Source organism: Tyto alba, unplaced genomic scaffold (assembly GCF_018691265.1).
Source record: "Tyto alba isolate M040663 unplaced genomic scaffold, T.alba_DEE_v4.0 Super-Scaffold_22, whole genome shotgun sequence".
Classification (NCBI taxonomy): domain Eukaryota; kingdom Metazoa; phylum Chordata; class Aves; order Strigiformes; family Tytonidae; genus Tyto; species Tyto alba.
In genome coordinates, this window is record NW_024881296.1 from 40,460,258 (window position 1) to 40,487,769 (window position 27,512).

Genomic DNA, 27,512 nt, shown 5'->3' on the forward strand with positions numbered 1-27,512 from the left:
GATTTTCCTTAAATATCTTAAAGCTCTCCTACAAAGTTAGTTTCAACTTTTAATGTGAAATTTTAACAATGAAATGTAATTATTTCTCCGTACCCTCTTTGACTAATCTGTTTCATCTATCTGGTATGCTTTGGCAGTAAATCCTCGCAGGTCACTCATAAAAGTTGCCCTCAAATACCAAAGTGTGGCCCATCCCTTAGAAAGGATGTAGAAAAAAAATGGGAAATCAGCACAATGCCAAGCAGTGCTGTATAAATATACAAATGGATTTAAAACATGGCCATTTAGCTGGCAGCCGAGAAGTTCTTTCAGCACTGGATTAAAAAGACTGGAAGTCTGGGGTACAGCAAGAGCTTTATATTCGCCGCAGGCATCTGAAACAAGCAAATCATGACCACCACAGATCTCTCCCCGTGTGGGGATATTCATTATTCCTGGTGGTTCTGACTAATTATCTTCAAAGGCCTGAGGTTGTTCGCTTGTGTTACTGCTATGGATTACACTGGGTACACCTGGACACGGTCTTGGCCAACCAGCTGTAGGTGGCCCTGCCTGAGCATGGGGGGTTAGACCAGATGACCTTCCAATGTCAACCATTCTGTGATTCTGTGATTCTGAGCGATTGGTCATTATTCCATTTTGCAGATAGAAAAATTGAGCGAGAGCAATGTTCATGGTCACACACGAGGTGAGTCGGAGAATGTGTTTTCTTGAGTCCCAGTATCCTTATGAACGTAGCTAGGGAGAGAGGAGCTCATGAACAGAAATCAGGTGATGAGTTTCTCATCTGTTCAGTGAGAAGGAATATTTTTCCTTACGTTAATTTCAAACAACATAACGAAACTATTGCTGTGGAGATGTTACTACATTAGAGGTGAAGGGTATGTCATGAAGTGAGTGACTAGAACCAGGTGCAGGGAAAGGCAAAGTGGAGGAGGACCAACAGAAAGCAGGACAGGGAGGACTTGAGCATGAGTAGAGAACTAGGCAACAGCAGAAAGGTTGTGGGAGCCAATGGGGGCAGGTGGAGATCCACAACCCATCAACATAATGTTCAGATGCTCCATTAATAGAAACATCCCAAGAGCAATACAGAGGCCTCCCCCAAGAAGGGCCAATGAACGACCATCTCATCTGGTTGGTATTTACTGTAAGACCGTTTAAATGACATTCAAGACTCGTTGCCAACAAGAGAGACATATAATATAGACAAGACTGAAAGGTAACCTATAAATAAAAACTAGAGAGAATGTGTGCTATAAATACAAACTGAGGAGCCATGGATTTAATCAATGCCTCACTATATATAAACAGACCTATTGGAACATGCTGTCTGCAGCAAACCTCTCATTGCTACAAGTGTTCACTACTCTTTTGAGGAAATTGGAACTGCACAAATCTCTATCCACATGTTTATTCTTTCTCCTTTGGCAAATTCGAATCCTTCCAAATTTTAGGGACATGAGAATTATAAGAACTTGATAAACAAATGGTTCTCAACTATATAGCTGATTGTAAAAATGTGGCAGGGATATGAATGGCAGTTAGGACAGTACCAGAGCTGTCATCAAATACTTGTATATAAAGAGACCAAGGGCACCTAGAAATATTTTCGCTCTCCTGCCCCCAAAAAATCAGAACAAAATAAAGCAGAGAGAAATTCATTAGACAAATTTTACCCCAAGTCATACACTTCATATAGGATCCCTCAGATCATCACATCCTTTGTCCACATGGCCTACCACAGTTAGATCAAAGGTAGCTGTAGAGATGGAACCTTTTGGCAGGGTGGAGGAGTAACAAAAATCAAAGTGTTTAAATACAGCCATCTGTTATCTCAACCATTTCAGCTGTTGAGAGACAGGGACCACCCTCTCAAGCTTCTCCCATAGCAGGTATTACTGGATTTCTTGATTACATTGCCGGCAATGCTGTGAACAGTCTAGTGTTCATGTGTGGAACAGATGAGGATAAAAGCTGTGAAGAAGAGGAATGATGCCAAATAATATTCAAAACAGGAAATAATATTACAAGCACTGTTTTCATGCAGTTATCACTAACAGCCCTACCCTTTTGGAAAGCAGGAATCAGGAGTCTTATCATACAGAGGTGTCTGGCAACATCTGATGCTGGGTTCAGTGATATGTTATCTCATAGTTATGAAGTGTGGCAACTCTTTCGTGGTTAGCTACACCAAATAGGAAAGGCAGATTACCTGCTGATGCACAATGCTCCGATATCTTACATGTACCTGTAAAATACGTACCGTCTCCTGGGAACAGACAAAATCAGCATAGTTCTAACCTTTATCAGTTAAATTCATCCCCAAGCTTACTTAACAGTGTTTCTCAGCTGTACTCAGTATTTGGTAAAAAAGTGTTTCCAACAAGAGCTGGTAAGCTAGAGCCAGTGAGTTCTTCACCCACAAAAGCGGAAAAGTCCAGGTGTGAAGAACTCCAGAGCATGACACACTGCCTGGATGAGGGGAACGTTGGCTGGAGAAGACATGATATGGGGATGAAAGTTTTTGACAGTTCATCCCCTGCCAGAAATAGGGCTCCACCTCCTTAACTTGAAGGCATGCCCAAGTAGAACATTCAAACCAGAGCATTAATTAATAAACACCTTATCTATCTGGTAAACGCAATCTCTGCTGGGCCCTGTGCAGCTGCCTGTGCGCTTAGAAAAGGAGGAAATGCATGCAGGTTTTCCTGTCTGCTGACCCTATACAGCAAGTGCAGTTCATAGGTTTCCTAGTGAACATGGGACTCCATCCAGTTCTCTGAGACCAGGGCAGCAACCAGCACAGCTGAGTCAGCACCCGGGTTCTGCAGAGCAAATATAGCAATATCCTTTCCCCCCACTTAACCCTTGCCCATCCCCAGGTACACATGCATTTTTGAGACCCGCTGCAGTCACACGATACTCCTGAACACTACATGTGCTGAACGCTCGAGCCAAAATTTAACCTCCAGCAGTTAAGGTCCTTTTTCATGGTCAGTAAAACGCGTGGTGGTTGTGTAAGAGGACAAAGAGCCCGGGGCTCCTGAGTGTGCTGTACACCCGTAGCATGGGCCAGCACCGGGCTGCAGTCGCACACCGTGCGTACTGTACGGATGATGGATTTCATGTTTTGGCAACAAATGGGGAGAGGTTTCTCCTGCAGGTCACCAAAGGCAGGAAGGTCAGGACGGTGGGACACAGTGTTATCACAGCTCTTTTTGTTTGCATAAAGTTTCCCAGCAGACTGAAGAAGAACTAAATCTTTGTGTCAATGCTTATGAATAACACATCTTTGACCTGAGGAATTTGAAATGTCTGTTACTTTGCTCCCAGGGAGCAAGAAATGGGCAAAGGTCCATCAGTCTACAACTGGCAGACTGGATTTTAAAAGTCGGTGTTTAAACACACTGGAAGTCAATTAAGTCCTGAGCTGAAAAGCAGATGTAGAAGTCATGTTGGTGCCTTCAGTACTTTCTTGCTGAATGAAACATCAGAAGCAGACTCATATCAGTACAAGGTAAAGATTGTTTTGTAGTTAATTCAAGATTGATAAACCACACAATTTGTGCCTGCCCAGAGTGGTTTTCAGCTAGGATGTCAATGGAGTCAGGCACTTTGTTTGTTCACATCCCAATTTGGCAAAGCAGTATTTTTAGTGCAGCAAAAAGTGCGCCTTTTAGAGCGAACCAGAAGTTGTCCTTACAATAGAAGTGTGCTCCTTTCCGTGCCACAGCTTTTCTGCATAGTTATTTGGGGAGTTTTACTCCAGTCACCAGCTCTGGAGATTGTCAGATTCACTCACAGCGTCGGAACTCTTCTTCCCAACTGTATCTACAGTGTTTAACCCCAACTTGAGCCAGGAATTAACATGGCAGCACTAACATGACGGCAGGGTTCATTTTGCTTTCTGTAAAAAGGGATAATCTTGCATCTCGCATGCATGTATTACAACTAAAGTCACTGCAGTGAGCACCAAGTATTTTGGATGTCAATACAAAGTCTTAATAGTAGTTTCTTACAGATTTCTTTCATGTTCTATGCTGTCTGAAATCATCAAGGTGAAGCAGGACTGAGCTACTAGGAGCAATAAAATCAATTTCCAGATAATAATGTCCAGTGATATTTTAAAATTCTTCCTAAGAATTATAGCTTTACTAAATGTGTTAGCATATATGTATGCCCCCCAAGGAAAAAAAAAAAAAAAAAAACATATCTCAGACATGGCCTGAAAAGATTCTGTTTGCAGATTTTCGAATGCACGAGTATTCAGTGGGGAAGGTGGCAACAGTGCAGAGTGATATAATACAGCTTCCTTGAAGAGCTAGCTACCTGTAAATATCAGGGGAGACACCACCCGGACAAAGGGAAACATCCCATGATCATGCTCTGAACTGGCCAGAATCAACCTAACTCAAATGTAGACAGACAATTGCTTGGGCTTGTCAGACACCAAGGTTTCCTTTAGGTGCACCCACTTTCCCTACCTGAGGATGCCTGCTGGTGGAACAGACTGTCAGGAGCCTTTGTGCTTCCCCAAAGCTACAGGGTGTCCAGCAATTTGGCCTGATCTGTGGCGCAGCAGCCGTAACCCGGACCCCTCTACACAGCGCAGCACACCTGACACACGCAGTAGGGTGCACCCCCCCCAGGCTCCGCATGCAGTGCAGGCATGAGCTAGCAATGGGCACAGCTGACCTCCTTCACTTGCATTTCAGTACAGAAGAAATCAAACCATACAAAGGGTGTCTCGCTGCCTTCTCCTCGCGTGGCTGTCTCCGTGCTGACGATGCCCAGCCTGCCGTGGCCGCAGCCGTGCCCCCCAGCCGCGGGGGCTGCTGGCCAGGGTGCCCCCGCACTAGCACGGCCACGGCTGGGTTCGCACAGCACGTCACCCAGGGCCCAGAGCTCCCCTGGGCTCAGCCGGGGACTCTCTCTCTTCCTGGCTGACGTAGACACGCCACGGGACACCTGCTGACTGCTGAAAATTTGGCATGCTTCCTGTGAGCGCTTGGCTGGGGATTGAGGATTTCTGAAAGTGAAGACCCTACTGTAGGTAATAAAGACCAGGAATCTCTTTGGAAAAGAGTCTCGATTATTCTGAGGAAAACAGAGAAGCTGAAATAGCATCAAACGGACAGTAGAGGATTGCTTTCTCAGACTTGTTTCTCTAATGTTCTTATTTCTAATAAATAATTACAGAAATGAAAGTACAAGCAGGAAAACATCTTTATTTTTAGGAAGGGCAGTAAGCTATTTATCATAAGCTGGCCTAAGCAAACAATCTTCAAAAAGGCCTCAAGACTGTGGCTGCCAATTCTAAATACTGCTCATCAAAAAAAAAATAAACAAAAGCAAGCATGTTTGGATTGGGTTTGGAAATGTCCTCAAGGAGCAGAGGGCTGTTGTTTCCATGGCAATGCCACGCACTTCCAGCAGACTGGTGTCTCTTTTAGACACACAAATTTAAAAATGGGTGGAGGATGGTTAGAGTATTCATTCACCCCTGTATAGCAAAAGATGGAGAGTTTCAGGGAGTTAGTATTATGATGAGTCCTGAACTTCGGTTAAACCATTCCTCCCAGAAAACATTACACCTTGATGTGGAGCTGTCAAGTAGGGACATTGCTCCACTCAATTTGTCTGATTGTTTTCGTCAGTGCATTAAAAACTCAGGCTTTATTTACTCATGTGTCCTAATTTTACAGGTATCTCTGGCTGATATGACACTTGTTATATCAGAGGAGCAACATTTTTCTATTTTCTTTTCCCTGGGCTCTGAGGTGAAGCAGATAGCAGGGACTTCTGAGTGTCCCATGGTCCTGAAACCATTGATTAATCCATGTCAGGTGATAAATACTATTATGCAAGTAATTCACAATACGTGTCACAGTTCTCCATAGATGTTTTGATTGAGAGATATCCTGTCACACCAGACTTCACAGTTCTCGGACTAAGACTCTCTTAAGTATATACAATATTTTAACCATCTTTAGAGAACAGGTCAAACTGCAGAAAAATGGAAACTTGATGCACAAAAATCTTTCCAAAATGCAACTATATGACAAATGAACTTGCTAAACCATCAAGATAAGGCAGGTGAACAAGCTGTGATATGTCAGCTTAGCCAGAAATAACTATCTACATACGTTCTTGACCATCATCAGATGGCAGCTAATGAGAATTAATTTAATTCTCTTCCACCAAAGGCTAAAAGAGCATGATCAGAAACAGTTACTATGACTTGAGTAGCATACCATAAATTATGCTATAGTCATTTCTCTAGTCTCTTGGCATTTGCAGAAATAACGTGGCGGGGGACGGACGGACGGACGACACTGACAGAAAACGTGCACTTTTGCCTCTTGGCATCAAAATATCACTCTTCTACCAAAAATACAGGTGTTTATGACACAGGATAGAACTTCTTTGTATTTTTGTAAGTAGATTTGGGATATTTGGTTAATTAAGTTAATTTTCATTTCATCACAAACCCATGATTTTATAAGATTCAGCTGTGCCCAGGATGCTTTCACGAGCACTTTTACTAGCCGGAACAGACATTTGAAGTGAGAATCTACTGAGTAATACCGTAACATTTGATCTTTGCCCTCTTGTCTGAACATCCATGCAGCCCACTCGGGATCCTTCTCAGACCTGGAAGGAAGCACGCCTTTTGACTCTATCTCTAGCAGTGAAGAGCATAACACTGTTTGCCAGCTACAGCCAAGTCTCAGCTGACGCAAAACTTAGCAGTGACTTGACAGCTGATGTGCCATGACTGCTACTTTTGAGTGCTGTTCTTCAGCTTCAGTTCCCCCAGGGCACCAACTGTCTCCTCTTTTACAATGGTCCTGGAGGCAAGCACCATCTTTTTCTTCTGGGTTTGTTTTGGATCAAATGTGATGAGATTCCTGGCCCAAGACTACTAGGCATGAGTATAATGAACATGACAAAGGCTGACGTGTCTTAAAGTAGACCATTTAGCCCTAAATCACATCTACCCCAGCACTCAAGAGAAAACTCTGGAAATAACAGACACTGGTGTGGATCCAAGACAGCCTTTTATTGTGGGAGAAAGAGACCCTTCGTGCTTTTATATATTCACAGGAAAGTCACAAGTTTCAGTACTAACTAAAGAAACACGCCATGTTTTCCTACCATTAGATGAGAGAGTCAATGACTACATCTGAATTACAGAATAAAGCACTGTGGGGACCAACTAGACAAGTAGCGTAACACAGCCCATGTCCACATGCTGAAGCCCTCTCCGTGTTCTCCCAGAAAAGAACAGTCCCATTGTGGAAAACACAGGCATGATTCGTGTCAAGATAGAGTATGGTGTGAAAAGTGTAATTGTTGTATCCTGTGTGGATCTGGGGTGATTTGTGATCACTATGACCTGTATAATAATTGTAGTGAATGTCGGAATCAAATCGAGAATGGGTAGGAATATAGAGTGTGTTTCTTGCTTGGAACAATGTCACTGCCTTTTAGAAACACTCCCTAAAGCAAATGTAAACCCTCCCTAGGGCAAATGTACACACTCCTTAGAAAACCCTCCCCTAGAGCTGATGCAATAGCTGCTTAGGAAAAGCCTGCGGAAAGATGAAACCCCGGGAATTTCAAAAGGTCCAATAGGAGGAAAGCGCGCCAAGAGGTGGAAACCTTCAAACTTCCAAAAGATCCACGGGGAGGAGGACACTACCCCAGCAATTCAAAGGACCCCATGGAAGAAGATCAGGACGACTATCTGATGGAAAGAGTATAAGAGACCCTGCTTTTAGAACTCGGGGTGCGTCGTGGCAGAGCTGAGGCTCTCCGCGCACCCAGTGCTACTTTGCCTATTGCTTCTTCCCCTGAATTGATTGAACCCAAATAAAACTATATACTTTTTATAAAGATTGGCTTCATTCATTTATAACACCATACAGACCACCCTGTGGGAACACGTCCTAACAGATGCCGTGCTCCGAGCTGTGCCTCGACACTGTTGAGAAAATCACAACCTGTCAAAGAGCAAAATCAAGGCAGAAAACGAACCACCAGTCAGTATGGAGGATCACAAGCCAGTGCCTGAAACCATGCCTTGCACTTCTCCAGCTGGCTGTCGGAGGTGTAGCCACAGAGAACGCTCTGTGCACGCCGCCAGCACAACAATTTTCTTTTGGGAAACGCAAGTCAGAAGAGGCAGGGTCACGGCAAGCACGCCTACCCCGGCACGGCTGCACTGCTACTGCTAGCTGGCAACGGGGAAGGAACGGGGACTTCAGTCTGCCCTCAGTCATGTAGGCGAGGATCAGGAGCGGCTGCGATGAAATCAGTGGGACTGCTCGGATATAGCTTGAGAGTAAACTCCTGCCCTGTGTCTGTGGGTTGTCTTCCATCGTCAGTCCCATCTTGCACCCACAGCAGCAGAAGAGTCTGGAGAAACAGAATATGGCTACGGGCTCCACAGCACTTTCAGCGCTGCAGCTGTTTCTTGTTTTGAAGAAATGTAATAATTAAATCCAGATGCAAGGTGGGGGAAAATAAATGCACCATGGGTGTAAAACATTTTCAAGAGCTCAGCAAAATCCACATTATACTGGATTTTTCATCTTGAAATGGAACAAACATTGTCCCTCGGGGTGGGGGGAGGGAGAGATCTAATAATTGTGAAGATATAATTGCTAATGCAGACCTAACATTTTGTCCTACTAATTGTCTTCACCATTCAGAAACAGACAGTGGACGGAAATGTTCCTCACTCAATTGCGTACATAATGATTTTTCAGGGAGGGTATTTCCATTTTGTTCCAGGCCCCAGACCCGTTTGTCCTTTGTGTGCAATTCTTTTGTGATCCCAGAATATTTGACCATTTGAATCCCTCAATTAGCTCAACACTCTGACACTTCTTTTTATAAATATGATGTTGGCTCACACCCTGGAACAACTAACCAATCACCCCATTATCACTAGTAGGGCAAGGAGCAACAATAATATATCAGAATAATTGAGAATGCCTGAGAAAACTTCTGAATCCAAAGGAAACAATCTGGATTCCATTTTCCCCTCATTCCCACTTCCCTCATAGCATTGATTGTCAATACCTCATTTCTGGTTTAAATTGATGCAACCCATGGTTTAAAATACTGTATTAAAATAGTGAGCATCAGCACCTTCCAAGTTTATACGATGAACTGAATAATACGGGGAAAAAATATTGCCCAAAAATACCCAGGTGACTTAGGAAGCTGCATCTCATTTTCAAGAGTGGCTCTGACAGCGAATAGCCGAGGCACCCAAAACCGAGACAGCTGTCTTGAGGAACTGAGAAACGTGTCTGCTCCGAATAGGGGGTAAACTGGTTCCCAGTGGACTTCAGCAAAGACTGTGCAAGCCTGCCCGTACAGCTGGAGCCAGTGGTGTTGCACTGAACTGCATCTAACTTGTTACTGCTGGGTGAGTGGACTAGGTGAAAGCTCAGTCGTGGCTGCAATGCAGGAATACCCTTAGTTGGAGGATCAAGGAGATGATCTTTATGGCTGACTGAAGGATTTGCACAGACACCTTGACACACAGTCATACGTTTCCACCACTGTAAGTAACAAATGATCCTGCTTAGACCTGCAAAACCAAGAAAGCTTTTGGGCAGACACTAATGGATCAGCTAGGACCACCCACCAGTCGAGGGGCATCAGAGAATTTGTCTTGCCTTAGAACTGGATGGGTGGAAAGAAATATTGCCAAGACAGACACTGGGATAAGAATCTGTTTTCAATTGAGTGACTGTCTCCCTTCCACAGTGTGTGGCGTAATCATTCAGCTGAAATCCCTAGTCTGGTGGGAGCCAGTCCTACAACTATGTGTTAAGACTAAACAACTGAAAGAAACAAGCAGTACAAATAGACGGTATTTCTGCTGTCCCAAAGTGGCTATGGTATGAAAGATTTTCCTCCTAGGAGCTATTATCTAAGAAAGAGTTTCCAAAGCAAACCAGATAAAATATTGTGTATAAGAATGGTAAAGGCAACTGAGTTTTCCATTTATGTTCATCTCAGCTTCTCAGAGCTCCCTGGGACAAGATTGGATTAATGATTCATTTGTAAACCTCATTTTTAAAGCTTGTTGTTAGTCATCTCAAAAGATACGTTATTTTCTAAACAAGCAGTTTATCTGGCTGGCTAGCAGTATCTACCCACCCTTGAGAACAGAAGCTAACATGCAGATGAATCTCAGGAGTGCTGGCTCTTGCGACCCAGTGCCCCACACCAATAACTGCAGCACCATGCAGACGTACAAGCTCGGGTGCCAGAAGCAATATGGCCACAGCACTGTGCCAGAGTTAATTAGCCACAGCCAGCAGCAGGGCTCTTCAGCAATGCCACTCACCCCCTAGTTTTTGCAGCTGGTGGAGGCATCACTGCGTGGTGTTGCATTTGATATCGTAGACTCGATGTTCGTGTCATAGCTTACAATGGGCCTGAGAAGCAATGGTTAGCTCAGCGTAGAAAAGAAATCATCCTTTATTTCAGAGCAACCCAGGAAAATGAGGAAGAGGGAGACACAAAGGAAATCCAATCCTAATTAGATCAGTACAATACAGTAAGAAGCCTCATAGCTTATACAAACACTGGATGGATCGTTTCCTTCTGATTCACTTGAACTTCCCACTTTTTCCCACTTTTTGCAAGGGTAAGTGACCTCAACAGCCACAGAATATACAAATCTCTGTAGAGGCAGCCACAAAATATATTCCAGGAGGGCCTGGCATATTTTAGGCTCTGACAGCCACCTCAGGGATAGTATTTGCAACTGCTAGCAGAAACAGGGTGTGGTAATAATTTATGGAGATCTAAATGACATGTTAGGGTCTTCACATCAGCTCTGCAACTACACTGCAGATTTAGACAAGGGTAAGAAATTTAGGAACCAAAAATTCATGAGTCTTCATGGATCTAACATAATACATGTGACACAGGAAGACTGCCCAGGGTGAGCAGGTGTTGTCTGATGCTCCTGAGGTCAGGCTGTGCATGTCTCACCAGATTTACATAATGAGGTAGAAGCTCCTCAGTGGAGAACAAGAATTTACACATAAAGTATCAAACAGAAGCTATCCTCTTTCCTTTTCCTTTTATTTTTCAATCTGAGAGGGGTATCTTAATAGCTTTGTTTGTGTTTCCGATTTCTTACATAATTCCTCTAATTGGTGTTCAAAAGAAGGTGATTTTGATATTTAGAATCTCCTGTTTAACCTTGTTAAGCTTTGGTAAGTTATCAAAAGTACTAAATTATATATTAACTCAAAGAGATGTGGTCAACGGCTCAATGTCCACGTGGAGAGCGGTGAGGAGCGGTGTTCCTCGGGGTGTGGTATTGGGACCGGTGGTGTTTAACACCTTGGTCAGTGACACGGACACTGGGACCGAGTGCACCCCCAGCGAGTTTGCCGGTGGCAGCGGGCGGGGTGGCGCGGTCGGCACGGGGAGGGCAGGGATGGCACCCCGAGGGGCCTGGGCGGGATGGAGAGCGGGGCCTGTGCAAACCTCATGGAGTGCAACAAGGCCAAGGGCAAGGGCCTGCCCGTGGGTTGGGGCGATCCCAGGCACAAACCCAGGCTGGGCCATGAGAGGATTGAGAGCAGCCCCGAGGAGAAGGACTCGGGGGTGTTAGTGGATGGAAAACTGCCCGTGAGCCAGCAATGTGCACTCACAGCCCAGAACCCCCCCGTGCCCTGGGCTGCAGCCAGAGCAGGGGGGGCAGCAGGGCCAGGGAGGGGATTCTCCCCCTCTGCTCCGCTCTGGGGAGACCCCCCTGCAGTGCTGGGGCCAGCTCGGGGGCCCCCAACAGCAGAAGGACCCGGAGCTGCTCGAGCGGGGCCAGAGGAGGCCACGGAGATGCTGGGGGGGCTGGAGCAGCTCCCCTGGGGGGGTCGGGCTGAGAGAGTTGGGGGGGTTCAGCCTGGAGAAGAGAAGGCTCCGGGGAGACCTTCGAGCAGCCTCCCAGGGCTTAAAGGGGGGACAGGAGAGGTGGGGAGGGACTCTGGGTCAGGGGGTGGGGGTAGGATAAGGGCTAACAGTTTTAAGCTGTCAGAGGGCAGATTTTGGTGAGATGTAAGGCAGAAATTGTTCCCTGTGCGGGGGGTGAGGCGCTGGCCCAGGGTGCCCAGAGCAGCTGTGGCTGCCCCCTCCCTGGAAGGGTTCAAGGCCAGGTTGGACGGGGCTGGGAGCCCCCTGGGCTGGGGGAAGGGGGCCCTGCCCGGGGCAGGGGGGTGGGACTGGGTGATCTTTAAGGTCCATTCCAGCCCAAACCATTCTGTGATTCTATGATATACACCAGGCACAGACACACATTAAGAAATAACAAGAAATTTTCATGCAATCTCCCACCATTTATTTATTATGTCATATGAAGAATGATTGAAGAACTGTTGTATCTCTCAGGGACTGATTATTTCCCAGAATAACAACAGGTTATTGCTGGCACATCTCACCAGCTTCACGGACAGATACACAGACAGACCTGCTTTGGTAGCCTCCCACAGCAACCAGTCAGCTTTCATTCAGAAGGGCATCGATCTCTGTGGATATGTTTCTGTCTCCTCTAAGCTCTTCATACAAAGCTCATCAAAGCTTTGATGTAAAGCAAACTTTCTAAAGCTTTTGTATTTTAAGTAAAAGTTATGCCTTTCCTATAAATACACCTTCTTTACTGAATAAGGATCATCATTTCTACTAAACTCATCCTCTAGTACAAAATGCAGTAAGAATCTGCCAGCTGCTCACCCACAGGCAGGCACCCACTGCTGGCCAGGGGCCGGACACGGGTGGGAAAGCTGACAACTTCAGTGCTGTAAGGCAAAAAAGCAAGCACCAAGGCAGGAGTGAAAGAACAGACTCGAGCTGAGCAGCGTGTGTGTGGTCTGCTATGACGGGGTTGTGCGGTGCGCTCTGGGGAGACCTGGTGGTTGTAATTCTTGCCGTCCCCTGCCTCTCAGCCAGACCTAACCCTCCAAATACATATGCATAAGAAATACTTTATTTTTATTTTTTCATTGCAGGGATGCCAAGAAGGATTTTACCGTACCACATCGGGAAAATGTTCTCCTTGCAACTGTAATGGTAATGCAAACAGATGCCTTGATGGATCTGGAATCTGTGTGGTAAGGAATTCCTGTCTTCTCTGCTGGTCCCTCACTGAATAACAGTACCTTTTTTCTTGGGGTTTTTTTGATAGCATGAACCCTTTCACCTTCTTTCACTGTTGCATGAGGCTTCACATGAAGGAAATATTTCCCAGGGAAACCCAAGAAACCATGGTCTGATTCTCTTACTAACACCAATGCTCAATTCCAATACACAGCAAAAGCAGCGTCTGTTCCACAGGAGCTTTTTGCTGAGAGGCAATCATAAGTAGGGCCAAGATCAATAGAGTAATAAGATTATCCTGGCCAGATTTCATTCTCACTTACTTAAATTATCTCTGCAGGTTCAAAACACTTCCTGCGTGCAGTATTTGTGAAAGTCAGTATGCTGGGGAAAATTTTTAGTCCATCAGAAATATGAAAAGAATTTTGTATACCTCTGGAGAAAAAAAAAAAAAAAAATTATAAATTCAAACACACTTCATTCTCCCCTTTACGAATACAGTGCTGTATATCTTATAAACAATTTACAATGGTCAGTGACCCTTGTGAGTGTATATACATGTTATCCACAGTAATTCTGCTGCAAGGCAGCTTCCTGCTGTGAAGAAACAACATGAGGAGGTTGAAATAATACACTAAGGGAAAAGCATGTTGAACTCCAAGGTAGTATTATGATTTCCCATATGTTCAATCTCACTCATGATCAGCTCATACAGAAAGCTGTGAGTTAGTATTGGTAATTGATCACTTGTGGCTTCAGAGCAAAAATCTGTCTAGTAAAATCAACCCCAATTACTAGTGGGCAATCAGAGCACTAATACACTAAAAAAAAGGATGGAAGTTAATACTATAATGTATCTAAACCACACAGCAAGAGCTAAACACTAGAGTACTCTTTACAGGCTTGTAAAGCAGGAGTGGAGCCCAGAACTCCTTCCTTTGCAATGTGTTACTTCTGACAACTCATAAACCTTCGCCCTCAGTTTGTCTCTCCACAGAATGGCCTGATAATAGCCACATACTTTGCATCACTGCAGCCTCTATCAAGCTTTCAGTTATACAAATACATACAGCCATGCTCCATGGCATATTTCCTACTGTTTTTATTTCTGAGAGAAGACAGTGAGTCTGTTCAGCCCAAGAATGGTTATTAATGCTTGGCCACTGTGGTGTGCTTAGGATTGACTGGTTTCTGTAGAACGCATATTGGATTAGTGCTTTAGTATTAAATTTTTTAAAGTGGTTTTACACTGCCAGGCATTCCCAGCTATTCTCTTTCATGTGCATGAGGCTTTTGCTCATGGGATGATGCCTAGAGGAAACTTCCAATGGAAGACTTGGGCACAAGAGACAGATCTTGACAAATGTCTGCTTCTGATGGCTCTGGTGACCAAAGAGTTTCTGGAGTAGAATATATAAGGTAGGGAAGTGATTATGTCCTCAGTTTACAAACACAACAGAAGGCTTGTTTCCTATGTTCGACAAAAATAAGGCTGATGTCAAGGGTTCAGGAAGAAAATAAAACAAAACAAAATAAAACAAAAGTTACTTTATCAGCAGGAAATAATCTGAAAGTATATTTGCATTCCTGACTGGTGTCTCTCTGGGATACTAAACTATTGGCACTGGCCAGGTAGTAAAGAACAAAACTAAGAGCTAAACCCCAGTTTACTACTTCAGTTCAAATAAACCATTTGACAGCTTATCTGAATGATTTAAGAAGCCATTAAGATCAGGACATTTACTTCTGAATAAAGAGGAACAGCAAAAAGCCTTGAGTGAAATAAGTGAAAGAAAGAGAGAAAGAGTGTGGTGCAAGGAAAGGGCAGAATTAAAAGGGGTTTTGAAGGTTTGATAGCATAAAACAGAACCAGATATACCCATGGGCACTGCAGTAACAAGACTTTCCTGAGGATTTGGAAATTTCCAGGGAATATGGGAGACTGCTGAAATTGATAAACTGCAAAATGTGACTGAGAAAGCCTGGGAGAAGTAGGGCTTAGAGAAAAAAAAGATGTAACGAATTACAGCAGGAGGAAGCATGTTAGATGAATGAATGCAAGTAATTTCGGAAGAGGGGACTTGATGGTTGATAACGTGAGTTGTATTAAAATCAGTGGACAAAGCAGCTTTCCCTAAGGACCATTCTGGAGAAGCACGGGAACAGATCTGGCCAAAACCTGCTGGGGCTGAGGCTGGAGCAGAAAGGAAGGGGTACCTATATGGCTGGGAGTTTCTGCCAAGAGGTAGGACCACAGGGTATGGAGAGCTCACTGCTTTCCCGGTCCTCAAATTTTTAGGCAAATTTCTCAGTGTTAATCACCACACCTGATACTAAGATGTAAGACTTTCTGCATTCAGTTAGTTTTTAATAGGCTGCTAAATATATATATATACACACACACACACATTCTGTATTTATCCCATGTAGTCATTGTTGTCATCCTTCATTTGTACCAGTATAAACCCATTATCTCCCTGCTTCTGAGATGCAAGAGTGTTCTAAATTTTTATCATTTATGGACTTTCCACTGTCATCACATGTTACCCTAGCCACGAGACGCAGTTGTTATGGAATGTCCTTAGAAGATCTTTAGAAGAACTGATATTCCCCAAAGCTAAAAGTTTCAATGTCTGCATATTTATTCACACAATGGAATGATTTAAACATGGAAAAAAAAAATAATAATTTTTTAAAGTGAACTCTGCTGGCAATGATGGAAGACAATGTGAAAGTAATGATAACATTGTGTTCATCTGGTAGATAATTATTTTTTATAGTTTAAATAACAACCAATCTATAAGAACCGAATAAATGAACAATGAGAAAGTACTCTACTTCAAAAGGGATGAAATATAAGGGTCAGACTCTATACAGTGCTCTAAGACCATCGTATTATGCAAATCGCCTCAAATCAATTTGGCAAATGTAGTTCCCACAGCATACAAATTAATGAAATTTTCATTGGCCTCTGCCCTGAATTTGAAATTAAATAAAATTAAACCCCTATTAACGATGCCTTAGGGTAAAGTACTCACATCTTTTATTTCTGCTGGCATAAGTATCTATCTTAGGGTTCTCTTTCAAAACTTCTCTCAACTTATTCATAGGGTGTAAATCAAATCCCTGAGTCTTTAAAAGCTTATTGAATGACACAATCAATGAATCAGCAATCTCATTAGGGAACCAGGCAGAAGAAATTATTGCAGACAGAGCCTTTCTTGCATAGATGTCCACATAAAACTGGTGCAGAAATCAATCATGTGGTCCTGTGATTAAAACTGAAGAGCCACTCAGTCCTTTTTGCTAGTATAGAAAAACACAAGTGTTAGAAGAAGAGCAGCCAGAACAGTGTAAGCTCTATTTATGATATAGTACAGTAGAGATGTCAAATAATGTTTCATTTCAAATACATTATCTGGTGATGCACTTAGGGCTAGTAGAGGAAGAAACACCAATTCTTTGTACTGATTTTAGACTTTGGATTTTTAACATAACTTTCTCAATCCTAGCTAAGAGAAGAAAAGGAAGTCACTTGTAGGGCCCTCTAGATTATTATTTTGGAAAAATGCACATCTGTGATGTTAACTGAGTGAAACTGTAACAGCTGCAAGTGGCAGTCTGCAGGCAGTGATGTGCATTTCTCCTGTATAAAGCCCACCAGGTTTTGCTGCTAATAAGATATGAAGATATGAAGGGAATGCTTTGCCTCCTTCACCATCCCCCAGATCCTACCCCACCAGCAACCTACAGCTGAGCTATTTCTTTACAACACCTCCACTGACGGTTCAATGTCATTTGAAAGTTCAGACGTGGAAGTGAGCTTCAAATGACTTGACAGCTGAGTAGAATGTCAGACTGGCCATGATGGTCAACTCTGAAATGAGCAGCACGTGGAGATGAAACAGCTTGTCTAAAGCAATAAGCTCTCATCCCATATGCAAGCAGTATAATGGCCAGGGCTTTACCATATTAAGAAATTTGATCGCATACACTAGGGAAGAAAGTTGCTTGAGGTGACTGCAACATACTGTGGCGATGACTCCAGATGAACACAGTAAAATCGGTTGAAAGAATAAAAGGATTTAAAAATTACGAAGCTGGATATCCAGATGAAATTTTCATTGGCCTGAATTATCAGTGTCCTTTCTGAGGTTTCTGCTGTTAATGGAGGTTAGCTCTTCATAAATGCGGGAAAACACATAGAGGAGAAGTAAGTCTGGAGAGAGCACTATAGCAGAGGTGAAGGTAAACTTGCTGGTGTCTACCTAAAAATCTCTAAAGTGCTTTGTTATCATTTCAGTCTTGTATATTTGATCAGTCAGCATACATATAAGGCACCCGAAGACTGCTCATATGTAATTAAATAAATAAATAAGCAAACAAACAAATTAATTAATATATCGAATCTTTTTGGAAGAAGAAAGACCAAAGGAACATAACAGTGGAGAGGATAAATTCCCTGGTATCCTTTTCATCCTTTTATGGAATTTTTTACAATAGAATGTATTGTCATGTAAGTGATTTGTGTTTAAGCTTTTGGGTTTACAGCTGAGTGGAAAGGTTGGAATGGATTTGGCAGTGCTGCCCGAGAGGATAATATGTTCCACATGATTGCCAAGGCAGGTCTGGAGAACAGCCAGTGGATCTACAACCATCCACCAAGCACGAGCAAAAAGCAGCAGGGAGCTAGCAAAACTCTCCAGATTATCAGGTACTTCTGGCTTCACAAAGAGCCATGCAGCTCACCGTTTCTTTCTGTATAGGTGGGCTGCATCTATCTATAGTGACCGTGGTGATACATGTTTGGAAAGCTGACCAGAACTACAAGAGCCTAGTGCAGCCCTTCTCCAGAGTGTTTTAGTATGCAGTAGCTGTCAGAAGCATTAGTGTTAATAAACTAATTTTCTCAGATAGAGGTATTTCCCTCCCTCTTAGCTATGTTTAAACACAGTATTTGTTGTCCTAACTTGTTTACTATTAAAAACTTGCAACAGCCAACCCCAGCACGCGACCTCTTTGCAGCCTCAGAGGCACGTAGGAAGTCAGGCCAAGACTGCGAGGAAGGGCTGCCATTGCCCTCACGCCTCCGCAGCTGCATTTCCCAGAGTTAGCTAAAACAAGTTATGGACTGAGAAAGTAGGGAGCCAGGTGGTTTTGGCAAGACATCGGGTCACGTTTCACTCACTAGTACAGGACAAGTTCTACAAACCAAACCTTTGACATAGAGGGGGTGTGTTGACCCAAACTGGATCAGGAACTGAGTTTTGTTGCTATTCTTATTTTAGGTTGACAGTTGTCTTTACTTCAGTAAAAGTTGTGCAATACTTAGTGTTTCCTTTTAGTGCCTCATCTCCTCCTTCCATAAGAAATTCTGAAAAGTGACACTGCATCTCATTCACAGTGTCTGGAGAAAGAAGGCTTGAAATCCTAAACCTCAAAGACAAAAAAAGATAAAACATTCCCAACTCTTGGCTTTCAAGACATTACGTTGAAGTACTCTTTCTACTATCATTACTCTGGGGCAGCAATGAGTTCTGGCGTGCTGCCACGTGCAATACTGTGCAATTCTGTAACCTCAGATATGAGGGCATCTCCCAGATTTGGGGAAGTCTAAATCTACATCCAGATATTATACCTCAGACCAGCTTCCAGTGGCCCAGCAATAAATACAGACAGACTACACAGTAATGTAAACCACTTGCATGTCCTTACCTATATGATTTATTTATCCAGCAGTTCCTGCTATATTGTAACAAAGACTGTTTTCAGCTGCAAAATAATATTTAGAATTCCTAACCAGGGCTTGAGGACACCGCAGATAATATTCAAGACCCTAGGATTCCGGGGGGGTTGTGTTGTATTAACTTTACCAGAGGTAGGGCTGAGTATTAATTTTTCATTGCCCCTGGAGAGTCCCCGTACCATCCAGCATTAGGTGCCTAACACAGAGGCTCTGTAGCACTCTGACTTTCTATAACTTTATAGGGTACACAGAAAACCAGGTTGATATTTGTTTCCTATGGAGGAGGTCCAGCCTGCCTACATTGTACTGTTAAACGTCTGATGAAATAATTTCCCTAAAACTGCCTAAATGGAACATTTAATGAATCTTGTGCCTTTGAATACCATTCGAATAAGGTCTTCTCTCTTAACTTCAGGTTCCTAAATTAAGGTGGGACAGATTTCCACCTCTCAGATTTTCAGTTGTATTAATTTACAGCAAAGCATGCTTGTCTGGTGCTGGGAAACTTGTCCTAGTACCATTGCTTGAAGAGAGTCAACAAATTTTTAATTATTACTTGTGCATAAGTGTATTTACTGAGCAGAACTGCATCACACTAAGTGCTCTATGGTCTCAGAAGAGCAATTCCAGCTTTACTTTCCAAGCAAATGAGTTCAGGAGCTCAGTGCTGACAATCATTCCCAAGTAACGCTCCATATTACCTTTTCATGTGCTTTTCATGCGTGTGAAATATAGATAGTTACAGTAAGGACGAGGTAGAAATGCTTACCCTGACTGATGGTACTCGGTGAGAGCAGAGTAGCAGGACCAACTGGGGCATTTTCTAATGTAGGAAAATACACTGCAGCCGCTCTGTCATCTGACAAGCTGCTGCTGGTGTACTGATGGATGAATGATTATATAATATGGCCTCATATAGAGGCTTCTAGAAGCCAGGCTGCTATTCTATTGGATTACCTCTGAAGCTGAAGGGTCAGTGAGGAAGGAACACCTCTGCCTTGACTTTTGCTTCATGAAAATAGAGGTTGTAGTAACACGGGCATATGGAAAGAATTGAGCTTAGAATTTTAACTTACTGTACTTTAAAATACTCTGCTTTTTGTAAACTGTTTCAAAGTCTGGTCGTGATAGTTCTAACTGCATGGTTGTACTTGTTTTCATGACCGTTACCATGTCTCACTTTGTTCTGTACAAAGAAAGGCAGCAATTTTCTGCTAAACTTCAGATTTTCTAGATTTTTACTTCAGTCTTCCCTGTTTTTCAAAGGAAACCAAACCAAAAACTATATACTGAGCCTCTTTCTTTGAAAAGTAGACACTAAATCAGTAAACATAGTTCTACAATTTTGTGAGTAAACTTGAAAGAGCCACTGAGACAGGGAAGGCCATGAGCAATCCCATACATAGCCTGATTTATAACATCAGTCATACACGGTGCCTTTCATTCTAAAGCATGTCTGAATATTGGGACCAAGAGTAGCACTTGCAACACTTACAGCAAAGCAATTTTTAAATTCCAATTTTAAAAACTTCACCATAAGTGAAATTTCATTTTTTTTTTCCCTCATCATTATTTCTCTGTCAGAAGTGGTCCATTTAGAAGCAAAATACTTTTCTCAAACTACCAAACCAGTGCCACCCAGTGCTGAGAATCACCCATGAGTTTCAGGGAGGGTGTCCTCCCCGCCTTCAGAGAGAGCACCCAAGCTTATTGCTGTTAGCAGTTTTGTTGGAGATGCAAGCTAATGGAATATAAAATATAAGGACACCATTTTTTATCACTGTGAAGATATGATCCTAAATACCCACAGGAGTTTTGCTTGTTAAATAAGATAGAGTCACTTCTACATAATCACTAACCAGAGAAAAACTGCAAAAGTGACTCAAGTATTCAGCTAAGAGGGTCTTTGGGGTAAAAGGGCCTTTTAGCACTTCCAGTTTAGAAAATTAAAAACACTGCAGATTTAAGGACCAGCATTTGCTGCCCTGCTCTGTCCATCACAGTAGTACCTGAGATTTCAAAACCAATAACAGATTTATTCTGATAATAGCCATGTGTTCTTTGGAGAGCCGAGAACAAGAGAGGTGAAGTGAATTGCTCGGAGCACAAAGGAAGAGCGTGATGAAGGCTAGGACGGAGCGAGCGCAGCCCACCACGGAACGCAGCCCACCTGGGGCCTCCGCCAGTGCTTCAGATACAGGGCTCCTCTTTCTCTTTGAGCACGCAGAGCCCACGCTCCCACCTCTCTCTCGTGGTAGATCAACATCACTTTTTCACTGAGCTATTTTAAAAATTGTGTTAGCCTTCCTACGCCTTCTGGCTCACAGCGTCTGTCTTGCAGTTAGTGCCCTGGCACCAGAGAGGAGTGTGAGGTTGGACACCTCCCCAGCGGCTGCCTGCCACTCTGCCCTGCTCTGCTCTCACCAAGTTTCTTTCCTCCTCCTCCTCCTCTTCCTCCTAGCCCAACATTCTGTACTCCCTCATTTTAGAGCCTTTTAGTTAAAATAACCTCTGGTTTTCTGCATACTAAATATTTTCTTCTTTACAGCAAATGAAAAAACCACCTTTAAACCACCATGTAAAACCACCTTTAGCTCTACAGCTATTGGTATCTAATCTATTTAAAGATTCATGGAAAAAGAGATTGGCGTTTTTCCTTTCCTTATCATATTCTACTTGCTGTAGAGTTCTCTGGCCAAATCACAGCCTTGTAGAGATAAATAATTCCTGTGCGATGGGTTCTGTATGACTATAAAACATGCAGAAAGACAAGCAAAGTCTTCTAGAATCAAAAAGGGTCTGAGCTAAACTAATGAATCCTAACTGGGGAGCTTTGATGGGATTCAAATAAGGAAGATTGGCTAAAAACCATCAGATGTGCTTCCACAAGGACGAGTGTCCTTTACTAAAATGACACTTTTCAATGGAGATTGATGAAGGCTGGACACAGAATTAGGGGGGGGAGGAAAACACAAACCAACCAACCAAAAAAAAAAACACAAAACTACAACAAAAAACAAACAAGAAAACCCCCACACATCAATGTTACCAGGAAAAAATTCTGCCACTAAATTAAAGTTATAATACTCGGATACAAAACTTATTCAGCAATGCCTGTGACAGTGAAACCTGACTATCTGTTTTCGTTAAACATCTTCCCTAATCGCATTTATCTCTCCGCGTACCCTTTCCTCCAAAGGACGCAACATGTTTGGAGTAAAAAGCGAAGTTCCGACTCCGCAGGGACTGGCTCGGATGGAGAGCTGCGCTCAGCCTCCCCCAGCCTGGGGCCCTGTGCTGGGGGGGGGTCCCTCCCGGGGGGGGTCCCTCCCGGCCCCCAGCTTCCCTGTCACCCCACGGACGGACGGCTGCTGGCGGCGCAGCGAGGTCCGTGGCGGGATTAAATGACTGCTGGAGAACAAACCGGGGCAGCGTGGTCGTCGCCTGGCACCTGCGCCAACCCCGAGCCCAGCACAGGGGGGTCCCTTGCCCGGCCCGCCCCAAGGTCTCTGCAGCCCATACTGGCTCTCCAGCAGTGACAGTAGGAGACGTGGTTTCGGGAGGGCACAGAGCCTGGCCCGTTTCTGAAGTCTCTGCTTTGTACTCCACCAGCACCCACAACCGTTGTATTAGGGTATGTTCGGCATCTGCGTGCCTCCTGAGTCCTTTTATTATCAATTTATGACTCCGCTGCCCACTAATTTCTCTACGAAACCCCCTTCTTATCCCTGCAAATACTGTCACCTCCTGGCAGCAAGTTGCAGACGTTTCTTACCCCCTGTGCAGAGAAGTACCTTTACAAACCAGTACCCCCCAGCTCTTGTATAGAAGGATTGGTGTGAACTACTGTCCTGCATTCAGCCTATTTACCAACTTCATAATTTTACATAACCCAGACACACCGTCCTGTCAGCCTTCTCTCCCAGCCGAGCTGCCTGAACATTTTTGGTCTCTGTTTGTAAGACATGGGTGAATACCAAACAAAACTGGTCTCAGTCCCAAGGCCTAGATGACCTGAACTGTGACTCTTCCTCACTCTGTGAAGTGACTCTTACATCCTACCCTTCTCTTCCTAGTCTTTATCAGCTTTCAGTTTGTAAAAGAAACTTTCTTCAAGTCCCCTGACAACTTAGTTGACTTGTTTGAAAATCCAGATGTGTTATAGCCTCTGGCTCCCCTTCATACACTTGCTTATCTGCACCACTATACAGCAGGCTAGTGAAGCAGAAGTTCCCGAGTCAGATGATGCTTAGTCATGTACTCAGAGATCTTCTTTTTTATAGCCACTGTCATCTTACCAGGGATGGAAATCATATCCATCAGTCTGCAGTTTCCCTGATCTGTGGTTTGTAGGTCAGAAGAGGAAAGACTCAAGGACGCTAACCCAAAACCACAGCAAATATGCACTGACAGAGCAGCCCTTCACATATTTCTGCCATGCAGCTGACTCCTCTCTGCCTCAAGCCTTGCACAGCTCTTTGCATCTGTACTGTATCAGTACAAAATGGTGCGACTGGAGAGTTCCGATTCAGGGACATCGCAAAACCCATTGCACAGTTGCAACAAAGAAAAGCACTTCTGCACCTTTCCTACTCTTTGAAATTAATTCAGCAAGACAGGTAGAATTTGGAGAGTCGCGGGGTTTTGATGGCAACTTCTGGGTATTTTGCTGAAGTGGAAAGCGGGGCAGGAGTCTGCGGGAGTGCTGCAGCATGCAGGGGCATTGTTCACGCACTCTGCAGCAGTCACCCCCCACCTTGTCGTGTGCCTAGGGGGAAAGACCACGTAATCTGCGGCATCTGAGGTCAAACCAAACCAGATAAAAAAGCTGACTTAAGCATGCAGGATTTACAAACCCTATTTAGAATTGTTTACAGCAAACCTTGACGTTTTCTTTGTGATAGAAAATATTATCTGATAGGCACAATTTTGTACCTAGCATTACGAAATATTTTGGAAAAAAATATTCTGTGTGATTTACCACAGCCTGATCTACTTCCACGAAGCCCCAACAATATCAGCTGGTGGCTAATTTGCCTCTGCATGAGGAAGCTTATTTCCTCACAGGCATTAAACCAGGGAGACGAAACTTACTTGTAAAGTGAGTGACATTTTCAACAGCTTCTATGTATCTCCTAGAATGGCCACTTATAGAAGACTCCTGCTTCTTCCCTCCATTAAGTGGACCTCCTTTAAGCCTGAGAACAAGGTGTAGCGATAATACATCCCCTCATGCTGTAACGTTTTTCATCTCAGGAGAAAAACATCAGAGCCATTGGTGTATTATCCACTGTTTGCAGGCAGATTCCCCCAATGCTCTTTTCCAGTCATCAAGTCCAAGGAGCAGCCTCGTTGAAACCTGTATCTAGGTTGAAATCTGTTGATAGTATTTACCAGCAGATATTTTTCATTTTGTTTTAGGGTTGGTAAACGGGATTTTTTTCCTCCTGGCACATGCAATTCAAAACAGGGCTGCTGGCTACATCTGGGTACCTCTGACATCTCTGATGGCAGGCAGTGCTGCTTCTGCTCCAGCACCTGGCAGGCACAGACGTCTGCTCTGTCCTGTACCCGACCTTGTCAACACTTGCTGGCTGGCCAGTGCAATCATTTATAGCACTCTCATTTGCAGCAGGGCTAGCTGGTTTGGCTGCAGCCGTCAGTGCTGTGAAGGGTCAGGGTCTGGCATCAGCCCCCGTTCTGCTTGGCCGGGACTTCAGCTAAATGAATTCTTTCTGAATTAGGCAGCACCTCTGCTTAACTTCCACCGCTCTCTCTGTTTCCACCGAAGGACTGCCAGAGGAACACAACAGGAGCGCACTGCGAGCTGTGTCCCGATGGCTTCATTGGCGACGTTGTCAGAGGAGTGCCCACGTTCTGCCAGCCCTGCCCCTGCCCCCTGCCAGCACTTGCCAAGTACGTAAAGAGTCTTTGCTTCTCTTTGATTTGGGCTGGCTTTGGCCCTTTCCAAGGCTGGGGCCAACATCCCTTCCTGGATGCAGGAGACAAAGGCTGCTGTCCTTGCCAACCAAAGGAAAATAAGAGGACTTCCAGCTGCTCACATTTATAACCACAGGAAACCGCATTTCATTTAGAAGGTGTAAGATATCCTTAAGTGCTCATATCAGTTCTTACCAAGAGGGAGGAGAAAATAGTTGAGCAAATTTGAGTTCACCCACTTTGACGTAGGAGAAATTATTCTGCTGTCTGGTAACTTTTAACAAGCCCTTAAAGACCAGTTCCTGGGGAAGGTGGCAACAGGTATGTATGTGGCCCAGACAGAAAGATCAATCCATGACCTCTGGAGGGTAAAACCACCCACAGAAATGCATAGCCTGGCCGTCTCCTGGGTCAACAGCAGCTGGATCTGGTTAGTACAATAACAGATAATAGGAAAGGGATGGAGGACTCTGTAGCAGGCACGCTGCCCCTCCAGCTGATGCCCAGCTACCTTTGGGTAAGAAACTCCGCAGCCTGACAGAAAACTCAGACCAAGCCAAAGAGGTCCAGCTGTTATCCATTTTGTGCCATCAGAAGAAACAAATACCTACAAACCGTGACCAGCTATTAGAAATGGTTAGTGGCACGTCAGTAATGCAGCTGAAAGAAATTATCAACTTCCTCTTGTTCGAGGTCCGTGCTCTAGGAGAGAGGCAGCTATGTAAATCTCACTATAGTGCACAGAGGAGGTGCTAGTAAATACTTTCCAGTGGGTTGAAGCTATTTTTTAGTGAGCTACTTACTTCCCTTGTGTTGTTTTCCATTCTGCTTTCAGCAGGGCTTCTCAGCAAAGGGGAATTTCCTCACTGTATTTGTTTGCTGTTGCTATTGGATTACTCGCACGGCCTTAAGGTGGGATGAGCTGTGTTTTGCTCAGCTTCTCAGTGGCATAGGCTCAAAATGGCAATGGAGCAAAATCACTCTGTCCAAACTCCCGCAGATCACCTCTTGGCTTTTGCAGTGAGCTGCAGACATGTGAGGGGGCCCGTGGGGTGGAGAACAGCTGCTGTTGAAAAATTGCAGCTTTGCCTGGATTAGAGAGAAAATACTCCAGAGACAGGGGAAGAACCTGGCTTTGCTCACATGTAGAAAGGCTTAGGAGTGAGCACGCTCACAGACAGAGCAGACCACTTCCTCCAGTTTCAGTAGCGGGCTGTAATGCCCCAAATAGTAGAAATACATCGGCCAGAAGCAGTGCTTTTCCCTTAGCAAAGGAAAGCGATTTTTTTTTTTTTTTTTCACCCTGTTGGGCGCAGAGCACCCACTTTGGTGTAAGGAGCTGCTCTCTCAGCCCCAACCTGGGCTGCACGCGCCCGAGCCACGACCACGCCAAACCTGGTCTCTACCGAGCATGGCCAGTCAAGAGAGGTCTCGCCTGCGCTGCCTGCAGTGGGATCTGACAGAGCGTGGCTGGGTTTGCATTCACCCAGCCCGGCAGCCCCCCGGGGCTCTGCAGAGGTGCCCCCCACCAGCCCGGCAGGGCTGGGGGCAGTGGGACCAGTGGGCACCTGGGCTACAGGTTGTCTCTGCCAGTGCTATGGGAGATGGGTGCGGAGGCCAGGGAGCGTCCCCCGCTTCAACGTGCTCCCCAGCCCTTCCGCGAGGGACATAACGCCTCTCCTATTCCAGACCACTCGAGATAAGGAAACCCTGAACCCAAAAGGACAGCAGCAGGTTGGGAAGGGAGAACAAAAGTTGCAAGGAGCCTGAACACAGACGTTTCAACATTAGCAGGAATACAGGAGTTGGACTTGGTGATCCCCGTGGGTCCCTTCCATTTCAGGATATTCTACATTCTACCTCAGCAAAAATCCACTTTGATTTTTTAGGGTTGTCCCTCAGAAAAGTCCTGAAGGCAATAGTTAAAGAAATATTCAATCCAAATTTGCCTCATATGACTATTTAAATAACATGCAGAAATTGCCAGCTCAGCTTCTTGCATGAGAGAGACCTGACCACAGCAATAGCCTTCAGCTGGGGCTGGAACAGGCAACATTCAGCCTTGCATAACTAAATTCAAAGAACAACAGTTCTTTCTTATTTTTTTAATTTTTCCTCCATTAATCCTAGGCAAAACAGTAACTCTACCACAAAGCAAGGAAGCATTAAATGAAAGAACATCTTTCAACAAAGACCATCCAGAGGATGTTGTTTTGTACTCTGTTTTACTTTTGAAATAGACAGTGAAATCATAAGAGTTAGACAAAGTGACCAAATGTGTAAACTGACAGACTCATCAGATACATATTTTTTCCTGGGATTCATCTGCGTGTCTAGATTTTCCGACGAGACTATCTTCATATCTGCTATCCTGGGAACTTTTGGAATAACTTTTGGACATTACGCATGGAGTGTAATGTCGTCTCTTGGGAATAAATAAAGGAGGATGGAGATTGCTTCATAGTCCAGCAGATGTTACTTCTTTTCAAACCTGAGGGAATTATATGAACTTTTTTTTTTCCTAAAAGTTCACAAAAATATAAAACTTCAGGAAGGCTTTGCTCTTACTTAATAACTTAAGTCCACAATGTGGTTTTTTCAGCTATGTGAAGGAATTAGCCTCTGAAAAAGAAGAGGAAAGCTGCCAGACTGTTATGATTTTCTCAGTATGTTCTCATAAAAGCTTTACAGA

General features: G+C 44.1%; 1 protein-coding gene across 1 annotated transcript in view; it reads left to right on the plus strand.

Annotated features, from left to right (window-relative positions):
• Positions 1-27,512, plus strand: part of LAMA4 (laminin subunit alpha 4) — a 105,897-nt gene that overhangs the window by 12,207 nt on the left and 66,178 nt on the right. The window contains exons 2-3 of the mRNA XM_033007996.2: positions 13,047-13,148; positions 24,672-24,796. Coding sequence (XP_032863887.2) covers positions 13,047-13,148; positions 24,672-24,796 — 227 coding nt within the window. The remainder of the gene's footprint in view (positions 1-13,046; positions 13,149-24,671; positions 24,797-27,512) is intronic.